Source organism: Ammospiza nelsoni, chromosome 1, assembly GCF_027579445.1.
Source record: "Ammospiza nelsoni isolate bAmmNel1 chromosome 1, bAmmNel1.pri, whole genome shotgun sequence".
In the NCBI taxonomy this organism is placed as follows: Eukaryota; Metazoa; Chordata; class Aves; order Passeriformes; family Passerellidae; genus Ammospiza; species Ammospiza nelsoni.
The window spans coordinates 16,455,596-16,474,580 of NC_080633.1; the positions used below are offsets into that span (position 1 = coordinate 16,455,596).

The 18,985-nt window shown below is 38.0% G+C and overlaps 1 protein-coding gene across 4 annotated transcripts in view; it reads right to left on the reverse strand.

The window, feature by feature from the left end:
* Nucleotides 1-2,774: 2,774 nt before the first annotated feature.
* WAC (WW domain containing adaptor with coiled-coil) overlaps nt 2,775-18,985 on the reverse strand; it is a 53,465-nt gene continuing 37,254 nt past the window's right edge. For 3 of the 4 annotated variants that reach the window (XM_059490358.1, XM_059490338.1, XM_059490352.1), the window contains 6 exons: nt 17,861-17,983; nt 16,774-16,922; nt 14,721-14,839; nt 9,806-9,992; nt 6,592-6,719; nt 2,775-4,280 (listed from right to left, as the gene is read on the reverse strand). In XM_059490358.1, coding sequence (XP_059346341.1) covers nt 4,211-4,280; nt 6,592-6,719; nt 9,806-9,992; nt 14,721-14,839; nt 16,774-16,922; nt 17,861-17,983 — 776 coding nt within the window. In that variant the 3' untranslated portion in view covers nt 2,775-4,210. The remainder of the gene's footprint in view (nt 4,281-6,591; nt 6,720-9,805; nt 9,993-14,720; nt 14,840-16,773; nt 16,923-17,860; nt 17,984-18,985) is intronic. The other variant, XM_059490344.1, reaches the window with a different exon arrangement.

The window sequence follows — 18,985 nt, forward strand, 5'->3', positions numbered from 1 at the left end:
CCTCTTTATAATCTTGTAACCGTAAATAAGATTGATTTGGTGAGGAGAAATTATCCAGGATCAGCAGTAAGGATGACATATTCACAGAAACATCCAGCTAATTCCAAGAATGGACTTGATATTTAACTATCTACAGAACAGCTGTGTGCTGATACAGAGGTGAAGTTCTTGCCCCTTACACCCAGTGGCCTCTCGAGTCCCTGAGGCACCATGGCAGTGATGCTCAGGGTACATCACTCCTTCTTGCAGCAGAATATATGGTACTGGCCATGGCAGCCAAACTCACAGCCACAAAGGACTCTGCTAAGTCCTCAGGTTGTCACCACAGACAAGGTGACACTGCAATGAAAGGGTGACAGTAAGACATGGCCTTCTTTGACCCACTGACTTAGGAGGCATGGCACAACTACCCAGTACTTTCTCACGTATCTTTGGGGATAGTCCTGCAATGAGGCTGCTCCAGAAAAGAATGGCTATGAGGCCAGGAAGAATTTGTAACAATTATACACTCCTTCTGAATATATTTTCAATTGCAACAGTAAAGACAGCCAGTACAACAGTAAATACAACCAGTATCCACCAAAAGATGCTCCCGCCAAAAGAGATGCAATTAATGAAATGTGTCTGAAAACAAAACTGCATTGCCACAGAAGATCAGTGTAGGCAGGGAAAGTTGACACAAATTGAGCAGGTCACCACAGCACCTTCAGATCAGGGTCAGTGAAAAGAATACATTCACCTGCAGAAGAATTAGAGTGCCTTAACAATAAAGTAAAAAAAGGAATTCCTTGGATCAGTCATGTCATTTTATAATCATATTAAGCTGCTCCTGCTGTAGTCCTTGAGCATGCCACAACATCTGATAAAGCACTAGCCCAATGGCACTCCTTGCAGTATGACTGCACCAGCTCAATCTCCTCAGTCATTCTGAAGGCTGTTTTTCTATTCTACTAAATACATGCTTAGCAAATGCATAACAAGAAAATCAAGAGCAACATAGACAACAACAGTTCTTTCCCCAGTTTCTCATTACTTTTCCTTAACCAGCTCTATGAAGTAATTAATACAGAAAACACATCCCCACAGCTCCAATCAACACCTTCTGAACACCTGCCTAGGAATAATACAAGGTTTGATCCAGGGGAATTTCACTTGATTGGACTTACAGGTGCAGAGCAATTCAATAAAGCCCCTTTAATTAACCAACATGAGGGATAGCATCAGCTTCAGGGTGGATAATTAATGAAAAGCTGCTAATCTAGTAATAGGTCTCAGCACATCTGCCCATTTTTGTCCAGCTTCAGATACAAGCTTTGTTAAGGAGGAGAACAATCCGTGGTTTTTCCCCAAGGAGTTTACAGAATGCTGGCTTTGGTACACTACAGAAGCCAAAGAGTCTCCAGATCACACAGGCCAGGATTGTATTTGCATCTTACTGAAGCCATTTTGAACGACCTTAACCTAATCTCTTTGATTAATGCTGACTTCAAAGCAGTGCCTGCAATCCTCTTCCCTAACTTGTCTAACACTAGCCAAAGTCTGGCAGGCTGTCCCTCCTCAGCTAACAACGCTCCAGGTGTTGGAAGGGTGGAGGGAATGGAGAGGAAAGCTATTGCATGGGGAGCAAATACAGAACCCAACCAGCTGTGGACATGTCACCAGATGCCACCTTTACTGCAGGGTTAGGGAGGGCATCCCCTGAAGAAAGAGCATGTCTCTGTGTGATGGGTATTTATTTATGCAGGTGGTTTGAGGGGGTTAAAGTGGCACATTAATCCTTGTGACTCCCAAATTATCTGTGACCATTCACACTTTATGGAAGTTTTCAAGTGATAGACTAGCAATTTTTTAGGCTGGAAAGGACACTCTTCTGCAAAACTGCAAGATCAACAGGCAGTAGTTAAACATAAGAAAATTAATTCAAAACAGAGGTTTAAAAAAAATTATCCAAAGTAATTTTCTAAAACTAAAATTAACTTCTGAGGCTCATTGATACAGGATGCTACAGAGGGCAATATAAGAAGCAAAAGGAAACAAAATAAGCTCATGGAAAATAGACCCAGCATATCTATTAAGATAGGAACCACCTTTGTCTCAGGAAGTAACCAAACAGCAAAATACCTAAACTAAGGACAGCCACTGATGAGAGATCCCTTGCACACTCCCATGCAATTCACATGCTATTGCCCTACACTTAAGCAACTTCCAAAAATAGGATGCAAGGCAAACACGAAAGTCTCAGGAAGAATTCTGTCACTCATCCTTGGGTCTCTAAAAACACAGAAACAATGTATGTTCCAATTCATTCAAGATTACTCCCATCTTCTGAGAAAAATCAAACATTTGCATGTTTGAACACAACAGAACATACTGGGTTAAAAAGTGAGGAAAAACTACAAATTCATCTGTCCCAACTTCCCATTGTTGCTGTTAGTTAGGTACTTCAACTTGCTCCATTTGCATGTTTTGATAAATCAGAGCATTCAGCTTCCACTGATGAAAACCTGATTTTATAAATCAGTCCAAGCCCACTCAACACAAAAATCGAGTACCATTTCTGGTGCTGAGATTATTTTTTAGGAACAAACCACAAAATATCACATGTTCACATGTCAACATCTGTATCATTAAATTCTTTCTTTTTCTTTCTTTTTTTAATCCATCTCCTGTATCTTTCCTACTGAACAGACTGCTGTGACATATACACCTCTACAAATAATAAACTAGTACTGCCATCACGATTTCTGTCGTTTTTAAGCAAAGAAAAAGTCACGTTTATTTTGTAGTAGCAATAGTTTCTTTTTTATTTTTAATATACTTTAGGAAACAATATACAAAGCTGAGCTTTTCCACCATTTTCAAACGGTGAGTTGCTCCAATTACACAAATTCAGCGTTTTGTGATGGTTAAGAACAGCAGTCAGCACCAGACTTTAACAGTTAGCTACAACACAAACATCCTTCGAAATGAAATGTCATAATATCAAGACAGGTAAACCAGGAGTTAACATATGACAACTGTTGGGGAGGTGTCTTAAATCATCCTTGTTGAATTTTATATTTCCTTAAATATTTTATACATATTTTCCTGTTTACAAGTTTTAAACAAAACCTCCCTTGAGGAATTATTTAAGTACAAAAATGTTCAACAAGAACAGTTCTAATAAAGAATCCCCAAAAAGACCAAATTTCAATGTGTTGACCAAAGGAAATGAAAACCAGTGTTTCTTTGCTTTAACATGTTTATTACAACAGATACAATTCACATCTGACTAGCTTTTTTTTTCCTCTTTCCCCTCCCACAACCATGTTAACATGTTCATTGGGCTATTTCCTTATATTTGAGCAAGTAATGTACTTTCAGCACACATGCCCAGCAGTACTCTAAGTCCATTCTTACAGGGTGCAAATGGAAATACGTTTCAATAATTTATACAAACAAGTGGGTTATGCTCAATCACTGCAATTTTAAGCTACTGTACACAGGAATGAAAAGATTATAGAAAAAGTGCCATAGCAACAGTGCCTTAAGAAAAGAGAAAATTAGAAGCATTAAAAAGCTGATAAAATCAGATTTAGGATTTCACGGGGAAATGGAACACAGAAGATGAAAAACATTTCTCTGTAAAACAGAAATGGAGAAGCACTGCTCTCGACTCGGTGCAAGTGTGGAAACAGTTGTTTCGTGGTATTTTGTACATTGCCCAAACTGTTGCAGCCTTAGACACAAATCGCCTGGCGCTTGCATTGAATTTTAGGAAATTAAAAATTTCTGAATGATAAATTAACTAAAAAAAAAAAAAAAAGAAAAAAAATAAAAAAAAGAAAGAAAAAAAAAAAAAAAAAAAAAGAAAGCTAATTTTGCAGACAGGTTTACATGTAAGAGGCTAGGTATTTAGCCACCTCAGCATTGATTAGTTTTGGATGTCTAAGCTCTGATACACATGGCTTCCCATGGCTTCACTCTACAAAATATATTTACAACGTGAAGAATACATCTACAAGAAATCTACATTTCAAGGGTTTTACAAATCATTCTTGTATCTTTCCCCTGAATTTGACTCCCTCCTGTCCCCTTCCCCATGTCAACTTTTTTTTTCTGCCCAGCTCAACGGTCCAAAGTCTACTCAAATGCAGCTCAAAAGTGTTAAGACTGGGCATCAGTTTAATAGTTCCTGTACTCAAAACCATGTGCAATTGTTTACAATTTTTCACACCATGAAGGAATTCTGATTCTTTAGCTTTTCAAGTTCTTTAATTTGTTGCCTCAAAAATAGTATCCTGCAAGAGAAAAAGAAATAAATTAGTATAAACATTTCCACTATACAGATGTATTAAATAAGCGTATACACAAGCACTTCTACAATTTCAGTGAGAGATACCAACTTCCTTAGCCCCATTAAAAAATTCAGATATCAAGTTAATTCCCAATCTGTTCAATAAACTACAGCCATGTGCAGATGCACAAAGGCTTGGTGTGTTTGACACTTTAGTTCAAAAAACTAAGTTGCTGCATTTCTATTACGACTGATACACATTTGTGTTTAGGTCTGCTCTCCACTTGAATGTAGCTCCCAGAAAAAGCAGGACACTGGCAAATAAGCCAGGTAACTGAATAATCTGGACAACAGCATTATGCCTTTGTCATGCAGTTTTCCAGATTGCAAAACAGGCTAAAGTACTCCTTTTATTCAAAAAAAAGCAAGTCTTCTCACTTGCTTTTTTGAAAGTATTTGGCTCTGTGGCTAATGGCAGTCTCTACTTATGGTAAGCTCCAATTTCAAAAACATTTGAAGCATTATTAAAGGGCATCTAAGATAAAAAGTTATAACTACACCTTGCTTAAAAATAAATTATATTGCTCACAATTTCTTAGACCTTTTTTTCTCTTCTTCTGCAGTGACATAACCAATTACCATGACTAACAAACATCTGGTTCACAGGAATTTTTAATGAACAATTTGAACCACTTTTCATGATTCTGAAGTGTAATGCAAACATGTCAGTGAAATAAAATACTCCGGGAGAATTTAGGTTTTATATAAATATTCTATGAAGGCTGAAGTAACTTTAATAAATGCAGAAAAAGGAACACTTCAGCACTTTTGTGGAACACTTGACAAATATGTGCCGACTTCATTAAAATGAATTTTCTACTGAAAAGTAGGTGGAAAATAATATACTAATATGTAGAGAAACTGAAAAGATAACATTTAGCTTCAAGGCATGGGTAAAATATATCAGTCAATGAAAAGTGCCTTTTTACATGCTGTCAGTTATGATTCAAACAATGTATGTGCTTTATCTAGAGATGAAGTTCCTTCTTGCAAGACATTTAAGTAGCACTCTTGTGTGCAGAAGTACACAAATAGTACCATCATTTAAATGTACTGATTTTGATAATCCCATCCTTTGCCAAAACCTCCCCCATCAACTTGGTTACTTATGCCTTGTATTCCACATCTTTGGGATTGCAGCAAAAATAAAAGATACATGTTACTACAGGCTCAAAGTCATAATAATAATTAACCATTGATAGTTTAAAGATACAAAATGTACAAGAAAGAAGGTGCTATTTAATGAGCTGAACAATGACATTTGACATGTTATTTCAGATCAAATGTGCAGAGACAAATGACACCTCAGGAAACTAAAACTGTAAGAAACCAAGCCATTCATTAAATGTTATATAGAAGTTATAATTCATGTAGTGAAGTTATGAAATAAAGCTTCAGAAAAAATGGGTGTTTTCAGTTCTTTATCAGGAAAGGTTTACAAATATATTTTAGTCTGATTCTAAAGGATTGTTTCACTATCTGCCAAAATGCAAGAGCTTCTAGAAAATATGCAGCTACTTTTAGCAGCATGCAACACAATTAAGGTGGCTTCAAACAGTAAGTCAGAAGCACTGTATTCAAATTATAGTGTGATTTAATAGTTGGGATAATACCATTGAAAGAGGAAACTGAGTATGAAAGCAGATACAAAATCAGGACCACTGGTGAATATTTTGAGCATGTATTTTATGATTACAGTTTCCAATCTTGCACAAAAGTATTCAAAAGCCTGGCTGTGTATCACTGAAGTGATACACAAGACACCTGCTATCACTGACTTATAGCACATCTACTTTGCTATAAGCAAACATTAATTTCTCCTCCACTTGTAATGTAAATTACACCTGTTCAAACTTGCTCTGGCTTTAGACCTATTGAATCTCTCATATAAACTGTAGTGTTTCAGATCAGGATAAACTGTGCAGACGTGTCCCTATGCAATCTATGCATTATGTATGTGCTGATACTCTAGAAGCATGCTGAAATACTGTGAGTTCATCAGTTCTTTGTAATGCACTAAGGTTTCTGCAAGGAGATTTCTTTTCTATCTCAGTTAATGTAGATACAGAAATTGCCTATCTGGTTCTGCTTAGTGGACAGAAACAGGCAGAATGTACACAGGGAAGACAGCTTGCAAACATGGCAAGTACTGGTGTACTTACAGTCATCAGTAAACAGAACTCATGCAAAATAATGCAAGAATGAAGTTCTAATAACACCCTAAAAACTGAAACAAGCACAGAGCACACACTTACCTTTGCTCACGCAAAGTTGCTTGAATTTCACATACTCGAACTAAAGACCTTAAATTCTTTAATTCAGTACAAATTTCTGACATATGCACACTTCCCATGTTATGGGCTTCCTCACGTAATCTTGATGCCTGCAGGGGTTAAACAAATGTTAGGGTTTTGAATCATGCATTTGAAACAACTGGCAATATCCAGAGAATTGCTGGATCAGTGTCTCTTGAAACAGCAAAGCACTTTAATTTCAAAAGGCAGTATTAAATCAGAAGCACATTAAGTTGTCTACAAAAGCCCATTCTGAATCACAAATAAACAACACTGCTGCCCAGAAACTGTCTAACCTACACTTATGCTAAGGCAGGGCTAGTTTAGACCTTCTTGATCTGAAATGTTTACCCAGCTATCTTGAAAGACAGTATGTGACAGGGCCTGGAGTTTCTAAAATAACCTTTTCAAGCAGTTCAAAGTCTTCAACCATTATTCCAATGGCAGACTTAAATTTCCCATCTAATTAAGCCATAGTGACAAAAATAACTGAATGCCATCATCTTTCCAGCTACCTTCTACCTAACAGAAAAAAACTTTGCAACCCTCTTCAGGTGTTCTCTAACAGATCAACTCCATTACTTTAATATTCCCACTGAGTCAGCTGGAGATAAGCAGAAGTGTAAATTTAAAAAGCACAACTTATCCAATTCCCAATTTGTGCATTTCTTGAAGTGTCATCACTGTACTGGATATGCCTGCAGAGAACTCCTCAACAGCACCAAGGCGACCAGTATAATTATCTGAGGCCCTGTGTATTACACTGCAATAGGGAACAGGACTTCTTTCAAGTGGCACATGGAGAAATTGTTTCAAAATACAGCCTTCCCTGCAGCACTGCTGTTTAGCAACGTTATCCTCTGCTACACTGGGTCTGGCTGGGATGGAATTAATTCTCTTCATAGAGAAGAGAATGGTGCCACGTGTCTGAAGCTGTGACCAAGCCAGTGCTGACAACATAATAAAGTTTTAGCTATTTCTAAGCAGACCCTACACAGCATCAAGGGTTTCTCCCTTTCTCTCTCTGACCTGCTCTCCACACAGCAAATACATTGTGGGTGGACAACAGGCAGGGAGGGAACAAAACTGGGACAGCTGCCCCGAACTGACCTCAGGGATATTCCACACCACACATGTGCCATGCTCAGCAGTAAAACTGGGGGACAGTGTTCTAGGGCTGCCATGGCTCAGGGACTGGCAGTGCACTGGCTGCCTGCTAGTGACTGCTTCTGCAACACTTTCCCCCACCCTCTTTTACTCTTTGACCTGCTTTTACCTCAACTCCCGAGTTTTCCCACTTTTGCCTAATTGTTTCCCCTATCCAACTGGGGCAGAGTGAGCAAGTGGCTGTGTGGTGTTTAGCTGCCTACTGGGATTCATCCACATCTGCTCAGGTACTTGTACATTTAATTTTCCTTCCCAAAAATAATGTTATTTAGCACAGGTCTTCATCAAACTTTTGGCATTTCTCCAGCTCAAAGCAGCATTTTGTGTTCTAATTCCCTACATTAAAAGTTTTAATTTCTGGAGTTTATTAACATCCAGGAGTACCCTGGTGTCCAGTAGGATATAACTGCCCATGTCTTCTCTGCACAACTCCAGTTACTGAATTGTTTTTCAGTTTCCCATGTTAAGTGCTTTTTATGAGTTCTGTGAGGTAATTGCTGTAATTCAAGAATGTTTTAGCTATTAACTACTGCACAGCACATTTCTTCAAGTTCAACTGCTTTAGCACATACCTGTCCCGACTCTTCTAATTTATTTACTTACTTATTTTTCAGTTTATTCTGGCATGTGTTCTTCTGCCTTAAGTTCAAATTACACGATATATCTGGCAGCTATCTGAAGAAACCAAGGCACTGGATTTTTAGTCTCTCCACTTTGATCTACCTTATCTTCTTCACTATGTACTGCACCAATACTTTCATTCACTTTTGTATCAAATATCTCACTCAAGTGCCTCAAGTGCTACTATTCAAAACTGGTCTATAAACAACACCACCATGTGAAGTCATCTGAAATAGCAGACAGGACAATGCAGCATGCAGCAAAAAGGGAGAAGTACCCAACTGAGTACATGACTGCCTAGCATTAGCTGAGTTTTTTGATCTCTTTATTAACAACAAGGGAAGAAGACCCCAAAACCTATGCACTGCACAAATCTGCTTTCTATATTAAGATACTTATGAATTCAGTACACCGTGAAAATAATACTTTCAAAACTACAGACCAAGGCCATAGGTAAGTGCCTGTGCTACACCATCTCCTTCAAGACACCCCACAGCAATGCCTCAGTGTTTGACTCAGTACAGGTAGGTAATTTCTTAAAACAGACTTTAACAAATCAGTGAAAAGAAGCAAGAATCCTGGCAGGTTCTGTTTAGGCTGTGCTTGTGAGAGTCATCTTGCAAGTTACTACCCAAAAGCCTCCAGTGTAGAATTGTGCCAGCATGCATCACTTCTCCAAAAGACCAAAGTAAACTGGGCTAGGTAAGATTATTACCCCAAACAGAGTGCATCAGATATGGCTGCCTGTGGACATAACTTAACTAGATTCAATAACCAGTATGGTTCCTTTGAGTAATACATTCCAAGCAGATGACATGCATCCAGTTTCCTTGTATTATTACAACAGAACAGGTTTCATGCAATTAGCTGTAATACATGGATGGCAGTTTGACTGGATTTCCCATTATGTAAAAATAGCCCAAATTCAGTCTGAGTACTCATCAATTCACAAACAAGGTAGAGTTTCTTTTACACTGCGTATAACTAACACACCAGTAACTAAAATCGTGGAGTATTCTCAAATAGTTTAACTCTGTACCTAATTTATAACGTTTTCCACATAACCAAAATATAATTATGAAAAAATATGTTGAACTCTATGTTTTCTGTATATTTCAACAGAACTTTAGCAGTAAGAAAATAGTTATGAGGACAGCTATTCATCTGAGGGAGTATCAAAAGCACTGACACTTCAAGTGAGACTGAAAATACCCAACCACTGAAAGGCAAACATAAAACCTGCAGGTCTGGCCTAATCTCCCTTTCCTCTCTCCTGGCTGAGGACAAGAACAAGGATTTTAATACTTTTAATTTCTAGAAAAAGCAACCCAAATTTGAAGCTACATATGATGCCCTCTCCCAGGTACCAAAGCAAAGGAGCACTCACCTGCTTTTCTGCGTGATCTGCAGGCCAGCCCTGAACATGCTTTATAAGGTTCTCATTGAAGTGTGCTGCTAGCGTAGGTGTTAATGAACACGTGGGTCGTACAGATGGATTCTGTGGTGCAGGTGTTGAGTTGGATGCATTACTGCTAGAGGTATGATTTGGACCTGGTGATGGACTTCTTTGACTACTAGAAGAAAAAATAAAAAAAAGCAAGTGAGCATTTAAAAACATATGCGAACCTATAGAGAAATGAACACTGAAAATTCATTGCCTCCAGACACAAAAATACATAAAGCGTTCAAACCACAAGTAAATACTCCTGGTAGACCAAACCTGGGCCACCTTTCTACAAACCTCTAAATTTAATTGGAACTGAGTGCTACAATGTAACACAAGATTCTGTTATTTGGTAGGGTTTTGTGTTTGTCTGGTTTTTAACTCTGAGAGCTATTCAAGAGATGTAAGCTGTGCCTAAATGGTGCTGGATAGAAAACATACATATATTTATGTTCTTCCTTCCAACAGCTGCCAACCTAAGATTTTCAGTAATGATGTATCAGATGGGAGGCAAACACATTTATTCAAAAGAGGTTTGGCAGAATAATCATTAAGAACAATGTCTGATGTCCTGATCTGAAAATACATCCATATGGGATTTGAGGAGTTTACTACTCATGTCAAAACACAATCTACATGGTTTTGTGACATTGCACATCTTTACTGAATGCACTCAGGATAACAGAAGTATCACAGGAGTAGTGTGTTTGCAGCCACCAAACCTGACTGCTTCACTGGAACATAGCCTAACAGTGATGGTACCTCACAGTTAAATGTTCTTTGGCACTTACTGTACTGAGAAATAGTGGCATTAATTGTGTAAGTGCTTCTCCCACTGGCAGAAGCTTCTCAACAGAGGCCATAATTTCAGTCTATTTCTTAAAACTTCGTATAACTTGCAGGCAAGAAGAAAATATTATAAGGGAGAACTAAATTTTAAAGGACTTGTGATTCATCACCTAACCTGTTGGTCCCTCTGAAGACTGAAAGCATCCTTAGATAAGGCAACTATCTCTCTAGTCCAATGCCCAGACATTTACTGTAATCAACTCACACTTGCAAAGAACTACATCATTAAGAATTACAGCCAAAAAATTGGATGTCTGACTGGACCTGCTGGAACAAAGCCAGAGAGTCACCAAGCTGACAAGAGGGATAAAGCACTTCTCCTGTAAAAAAGGGAATTCCTCCCCTGTTTTCAGAGCTTATGAGATCCACAGTATCTGGAGCACTATGTAGTGGGAAGCCTAAAACAGGACAAGAATTAAACTGCAACAGCAAAGGAATGTGGCAGAGGACAAGGGGCTGAAGCACATGCTGTATCAGAAGAAGCTTAAAGTTTATTCAGTCTGGAAAACAGATGACTGAGGGGAAGGGGATTGAGGGATCTCTTTGCAGATTTTTTCTACTTTTGGAGAGAACAGACTCTTTTCAGAGATGCACAGTGACAGCACAAGAGGCAGAGACAAGCTGCAACAAGGGAAATTCTAATTAGACATGAGAAAAAAAGAATCACCATAAGGGCAGTCAAACATCGGGAGAACATATTCTGAGATATTAAAAAAAAGTCACCTAACTAATGCCCTTAGCAATTCAAACTTGCCAGTCCTACTCTAAGTTGGGACCAAAGTAGACTGTAGCTAGAATTTCATTCCAAAGTAAATTATTCTAAGTTTCAATGTATTCATTTAGCATCAGCATAGTAATGGTGCAGAGTCAGGCTATTTTTAGTAATTAAGTAGAATTCAGGCATAACCTTATTTACTCCTTAGTTCTACTAAAATTAAATTTCTCTCTATGACTTGCCTCCTCTTAATTTATCAGCCTGTTTTCTTCCACTCCTACTTCATTAGTAAAACTCACTCGAACACATCAGAAATATTTCAAGAAAATAAATAAATAAAATCTGTGGGCTTCTCAAAAATGCAGCTGTACCTTAATTATGACAAAAACACACTGTCATAAAATATCCCAGGCACTGCTGTGTTAGCAGCAGGGGGAGCTATGAATGCAGCAATGACTGTTCCAAACCACCACAGCATTTTTAAATGCTTCACTGAAGGGAAATACTTGCCTTAGCTGAGTTAAAGACTGACTATGCCACAAGTAACAGAATGCCTCCAGAGAGGCAAAAATATCTGTATCAAGGGTATTAAAACATGATGGTTCTGAAATATGCTATTACAAACGTCAAAATTTTACAACCTACAAAAAATGCAATGAAATACCTCCCTTCACAGCACTTCCCAAGGTAAAGGAAAATTTTTCTCAGTCCTTTCTGAAAACAGAGAGAAACTACCAACCTGATGAAACTATCAGTTATGGAAGCAATAATTTAAAGCAGCCATAATTGATTGTGTGTCTTTGGAATAATCTCTAACACACAGATTCACTGTATGTCTGCATTGTGTTAAGTTCCCAACTTAAATGGCTGAAATGTTCACTTCTTGAAAGTTAACATTAGCTACTCAGATTTTCTCACACTGTGTTTCCACCCCAACAAGTCAAAAATAATTTTATCTCCATTAACTTAAAACTTTTAATGAGCCAAGGAAATGCAGCTGTGATGAACTTCTGCTCAATTATTCAGCATTTAAGCGGGAGAAAAATGCAACCTTAATTCACAGAGTAAAAAGATTTTGGACCATCTGTCCGCAGTTCAGTTTGCTAAATTGTTGTTCACTCCTATAAAAGTAAAAATTGCTCCCAAGAGCAATTCCCAATCCAACCAAGTACTTTCACTTACAAAGGAATCATCTGTTCCATATCAATTTAGACATACTGCCTGGACACAGCAAATCCTTTGCAGGTAAGTAAATCAGTATCTGAACTGCTCCACCTTCATTCAACTGCACTGCACTCAACAGAAGAAAATACCAGTCACACAGGTTTTTCCAAGTCACCTATTCCTTAATCTCCCACTTGCTGCAAACGAAACACTTCCAAAGCAAACTGAAATCACATGAACTCACGATGCACAATACAGCAGAGTCACAAACATGTATTAATTTCAGAGACACAGGACACTGAACAATATTAACACTGTCTCAGTACCTTCACCCTGGCCTGCACACTGCCTCCTGCCCTCAGCCACAGTGTGTGCTGCCTGCACAATGCCCCTGCTTCAGCAGGGCTGGGGCAAACTCAGCTTCCTCCAGCAAAACGCTGATGCCAAATGGAGCAATGGTTTGCAGAGGGACAGCAGATCCCTAAACTCACTGCAGGTAAGGATCATGCTGGAGTACAAAGCCATGTAACCCAAAGGAAGGGTGAGGCATGGACTGGCAAGCCAAATGCCCACCAGTGTGGGCAGAGACTCTAAGGCATGGTGGTTTCAAGAATAAGACCATCTTTCTTAAGATTTCCTGTGCAGAGAGGGTGACAAGCAAAGAATAAAAGGGTCTGTGACTGAGAGCTATCCCCCAAAACCTCACCACTCCTCATAAAAAAAATTCAGCTTGCTGCAAAATGTAACTTTATCTTTGGTACTGTAATTCAGAAAGATTTAAATAGCACCATTCATAATTACTATGGACTGGAGCTGGACACTGTGCCTTTATTCTCCTAAAAGAAATAAAGAGTTATAGACTTGTAATCCAACAAAGCTTAGAATCAATTGTCTGTAAAATAGCCTACATGAAAAACTCAAAACTTCTGACTTGCTTGTGTCTGTACCCTCAAACTGCTCAAACTCCAGGGTCTCCAATAAAGCCAGCTTCTGGAACAGGACTGCCAAGCACACAACAGATAACCCAGTTCCCCAAAAATCCTCCAAATACACATCTCTTCTCCCCACAAAAACAGTCAAAACCACCAAAAAAACCCAAAAAAACCAAAAGCAAAAAAAAAAACAAAAAACCCAAAACCAACAAAAGCAACAAAGAAACAAACAAACACCTCAAAAAAACACCAACCCACCACCAAACAGAAGTCCCCTTTGTCATTAGTCCCAGAAGGGCAGATAAAAGGATCTCACTATTTTATGATCTTGAAAACACCACCAGCACCATATGTAGCTTCAGGTATGCTGACAATGCCAGAGTATTGGGTTTTGGTTTTTTGCTTGTTGTTTTAACACTGCTACACACCCCACACCTTATTCAATCACTCTAAAAATCCAGCTACAATGAACTGCAGATTTACAGAACCTCTAAAATGTCAACTTCTTCCTACCAGAGCTCTATACCATGACTCCATCACATATCTGACCTGACCCATGATACATCTTTGGTTACAGCCCCTGGAACCAATATGACCAAATGCAGATCATCTGCCACTATGAAGATTCCATCTTCCCACAAGAAAAATTTCAAAGATACAGATTCTGAACCCACCTTGTAAATCAATGGTTAAATGTTGGTATCATGCAACATCTTAATAAGTTGCAATGTTGACAAAAAAGTCTGGCCAAAGAAAGGTATTTGTGAAACTTATTTAATTTTAATGTTTTTCATTAGAGCAGCAAAATCACCTGACAAATCAAAAAATCATGCTAATTCCAGAATCAAATTACACTACAGCAAGACACTACAAACATCTAACACTACGCATCACAGATTCTCTAACTGTACAGAGACAGAAACTACAAACTATGAAATCACAATCCAAGGAATCACTTATAAAATTGACACCAGAGTGCCAGAACACAACCATGTTGCTTCTGTGAGAATGGTCTAATGACTATCCCAAAAATGGAGAACCTACCACATTAAATATGTAACAAAGGTACTTGGCTGCATCATCTCAGTAGCAGCAGTTCAATAAACTGGCCAAAGAGAGTCCACTAACTGCAACATACACAACACACACTGAATGCAGATAAAATCTAATGACAGAAGAGAGAAGCATTTCAACGTACCTCGAACGCTGAAGACTTCGTGGAGAGGCAGGTTCGTGACCCGCCTGCTTGTCAGCTATTACTGGCTGCTGAGGTGCTGCCTGGGAAGCTGGTCCTTGTTTAACACCTGGAGTAGCAACCTGCAAAGTTCAAAACTTCATTAGAATTCCTGCACAGTAAAGAGAAAACAGAAAAAAACAAGGAAATTACAGTTTCAACACCTGTAGGGTTTTTTGTTACAAGGCCTTTTGCTGACACAATTTTTATTATCTTCACAAGGTGTTATTTAAAAAAAATTCTAGTTCCCCAGCTGTGCAGAAAGATTTTTTTTTACTAAGAAGGGGTTATTAACAGACGTAACAGAAGCAAATTTAGACCCATGTGATTTGTCAAAATATTTCAAGCTTGTATTATCTTTGACTGTAAATTCCATCTGAGCACTGAGCTGATTTTCAACCTCAGAAGAGTTGTTCATCACCCAAATAAAATCTTCATGTATAAATTTAAGAGTTCCCTACTTGAAAATATATTACACAGTGTCAAGAACATAACTACATCACAAGCATACTAAAAACATCTCTATCAAAAATGGAAAAAAACCCTAAAGCATATTTATCAGTTTGCTGCTCTCTCTTCTCTAAGTTCTAAACTCACAGGTGACTACAAAAATAGTCATCAGTACTTTCTTGCTTTTCCCTTGTAGTACACATTCAGAGCAAGGTACTAAGATACCAGCAGTAAGATAAAGTCTTTTCTATGAATTTCTCAACTACATCAGGATGAGAAGTTTGGGAATCTAGTAATGTCTAATTTACAGCAAATGAAGTCCAAGATATATTTCATCTCGCCCAATGCTTTGCATACCAATTTTGAAATATGTACAAAACAGGCTGAGCTTCAAAATTTATCCTCTACTTCCCAAAGTTAAGCTAACAATATTGAGAGAAAAGGGAGAGAGCAAAGAAAAAATGGCTTCTAGGGATCCATACAGACAAAAAAGCCAAATTGTCCAGCCTCTCTGGCATTTGCTGACTTCACATTAGTGTAGATTACTAACTAGCAGTCTCCTGAACCTCCAAAAATTCTCTACTTCAGAAACTATGACTTCTATGAAACAAACCACAGATGGTAAAATAAACTCAAGACATAACTTGATTCATTTAAATATGCAGTGGGGAGGTCTTAATGTAAATTCAAGCTCTTAAATGTCTAAGAGGAAAAGTAACAATCAGTACTGGTACACACATGAAGCTTTGCAATTCATTGTATCACTGTCAATCAAAAGAAACTGGGAGAATCACTTGATTTTCTTTGTACCCATGAAAAAAATCTGATGAGAGAAAATAAGGCATTTTGAATATAATGAGGAATGCAATGTGTTCTCCTGAAAAGTATTCCTCAAAGGCATCCAAGACATTAGAGGTTCACTTGTGAGCAGAAAACTGAGAAAAAGACACCTCAGCTAAGCAGAAGTGGTGATAGAGAAGACAGATTTTAGGAAGGTAGGGGTTTCTTGGGAAGAACATCAGGAACTTGTATGTTAGCTTCAATTTACATTTCCCAGTCACTGATCCAATGAAGGAATTCTGAATGAAGAGAGGTGAGGGGGCAGGAAGGGAAAGGGACATTATGTTATTGATCTGTAAACACCTGGAACATTTCTACACAAAATCTGAGACTACTTCAAGTTAATTTCCCCAAGAAGTTCTCTCCCATTCTAAACATCTTTTATTGGGTAAGTCTAAATAATTGTATCAGTTGTTGCCACTGAGGTATGCTTTTGTTGCTATTTAAATATGCTAGAATATCAATGCCTTGGTAAAATCCCCAGACAGCATTTGAGGCCAGCATTAAGAATTTCCTCAAGAAAAGTAAACTAGATTTCATGCTGGAGCTGAACTGCTAAAATACAGTCAAGTAGTTGCTTCCAGTTGTTTGTTTCTATTGGGAAAGATAACATACATATTTTATTATCCTACACACAACTGTTAGCACATGGATCTATAGGAAGGATATTTAATATTATGTATGATGATTTCTTACTGCAATATGGCATAAGGCAAAAGGAGCTCACCTTCTGCTGGGATGATACTGGTGGCGTAGTCATCAAAGGTTTCAGTGGAACAGTGTTAGTCTGCGGCGTGCTTATCCTTGGAGACACGTATGATCTTGGTGATGAGGCATCAGATGTTAAAGACATTGGAGACTGATTGGATGGCTGAGCTGTAAAGACAAGAAAAACGCTTTTAATAAAACCATATCCTATCATAAATGCAAATTAGATTTTCTCTGTGTACTCTGGAGTATGCTATATTAGATGATATACAAACATGCTCACTGTGAACAACTAGAACAATCTAACGCTCAACAACAATCCTAGCTAAGGAATTGTATTTCCCCCAAACTCCCCACTTCTAAAATTTCAGGGGAGGGGAAAGAGAAGAAGCTATTAGGAAATGTTTTTTACAGATAAAGTGACTAAGTAATATGCAACTCCTATTTTAGAGTGCTCAATTTGATTTAACCAAAAGAAAGCATAACAGTTTATACAGAAACCTATTAATCCATTCTAGGCATATACCAACAGCTCCCCGCTCACGGTTAAAAATTACCATTAGCACTGCTTACCTACTCAGTAAGATGACTGCATTTATTGTTTTGGTTTAAGTTTCTAAACTTAAGTTTTAAAGTTCTTTTTTAAGTTACAAGCCAGAATATATTGGAAATATCTGAAAGAGTATCTTGCCTAGAAGATGAAAAAAAAAGCCCCCACCAGAGAGAGGAAACTTTAAGAATTTAAAGCCTCCCCCAAGAGTCACAGTTGCACAGTACTACAAGATGAGTGTTGAAGTAAGGAAGAGTTGTGTTTTATACTGTTAACTTACACCTAATTCCAGAAGTTTCACATTACTCATGTAGAATTTCTTAACATACAAAGAAAATCCCAAAAGGTGAGACAGAAAGGCTTGTTTACTTAGTAGTGTGTCAGGTTCCTGCCCCTCAATAACAATTTTTTATCCTATCTTTGGAAAAAGAAGTCATTTCACATTCTCCACATCGTGTGGCCGAAGATATGACATGAGACAGATTCCACAACTGTATCAGCCTTTTTAAAACGTTGTGTAACAAATTTACATAAGTGAAAAAAAAACTCTGAATACCTTGCGTAGACAGTTGTGCAGCTTGAGAAATTAGGGAGGTGATATTGAAAGCAGATGGTCCAGCAGTAAGAATTTTATGGAGTATAGACTGCAGAGAGGCTTGTGTCACAGCTGCTGTTAGAACTGAAAACAAACATTCTGTTTTACTGACAATTCTAGAACACCACTTTAAACTGTTGAAACTGGCTAATTACATTTAAGGTACGTTTTCTTCCAGATTTATTTCCCATATCTACCATGACCAAAGATGCACCTCAACTGTTCTTCAGTTACTTGATTTCAAGTTGACTTAGAATGTCTAGCAAGTCCTTTCTTTAGCAGTTTTATGACATACATTTAACAAAAATTCTTTAAAAAAATAAAGTCTAATCTTCCAGTTGACCGTACAGATTAGTAATAATTCTTGTAAACAGCAAGAGAAAATTTGTTCAATTTGCTGCTGTAGTAAGCAGAACGTGTGTGAAGATTTTTTTATACTACAATAATTTTTTAAAAAAGCAAAAAAGCAGAATCACTTCAACTCACTGAAAGAGATGAGGGCCAGACTTAATGTTCAAGAGGCAGACAAATGTCTTCCAGGTTAAAAATCCATGTTTCTTCTTACTAATAAAAAGCCCTTATCTCTTCTGGGTTTAGCTGTCCCATGTCATCCCCCCACCAATTAAAAAAAAAATCACTTTAAACCATTTTAAAACGGCACAATACAGGAAGAGCATCTTGCAGTATGAGATGACAAAGACCCTGAACTCTGAGCTTCTGAACTAACCTTTCCAAAAAGGTCTACAGGCTCTGTGGGATACTTCCTGGATATACCTTCCAGCACACTCCTGCAAAAACTGACTCACCAGCAAAGCACAGAGTAACTGAATCGTGTGCACAGTAAGGGCAGCCCTGCTGTGCAAGGTGAAATCACTCTGCCCATGTGGACACAGCCCTCAAGCCATCAGAACAATTCTGAACACTCTTGTTCCAAGACATACACAGCTGCTGCTCATACAGCAAGAGAAAATTACTAGAAATTTCACTGGGCAGCTTTTTAATAAAATACAACTGGAGTTGAGTGGACCTTTCATTTTTCAACACAGCCATAACACTTCTTTTTTTAGTCCAACCTAGTGGATTACA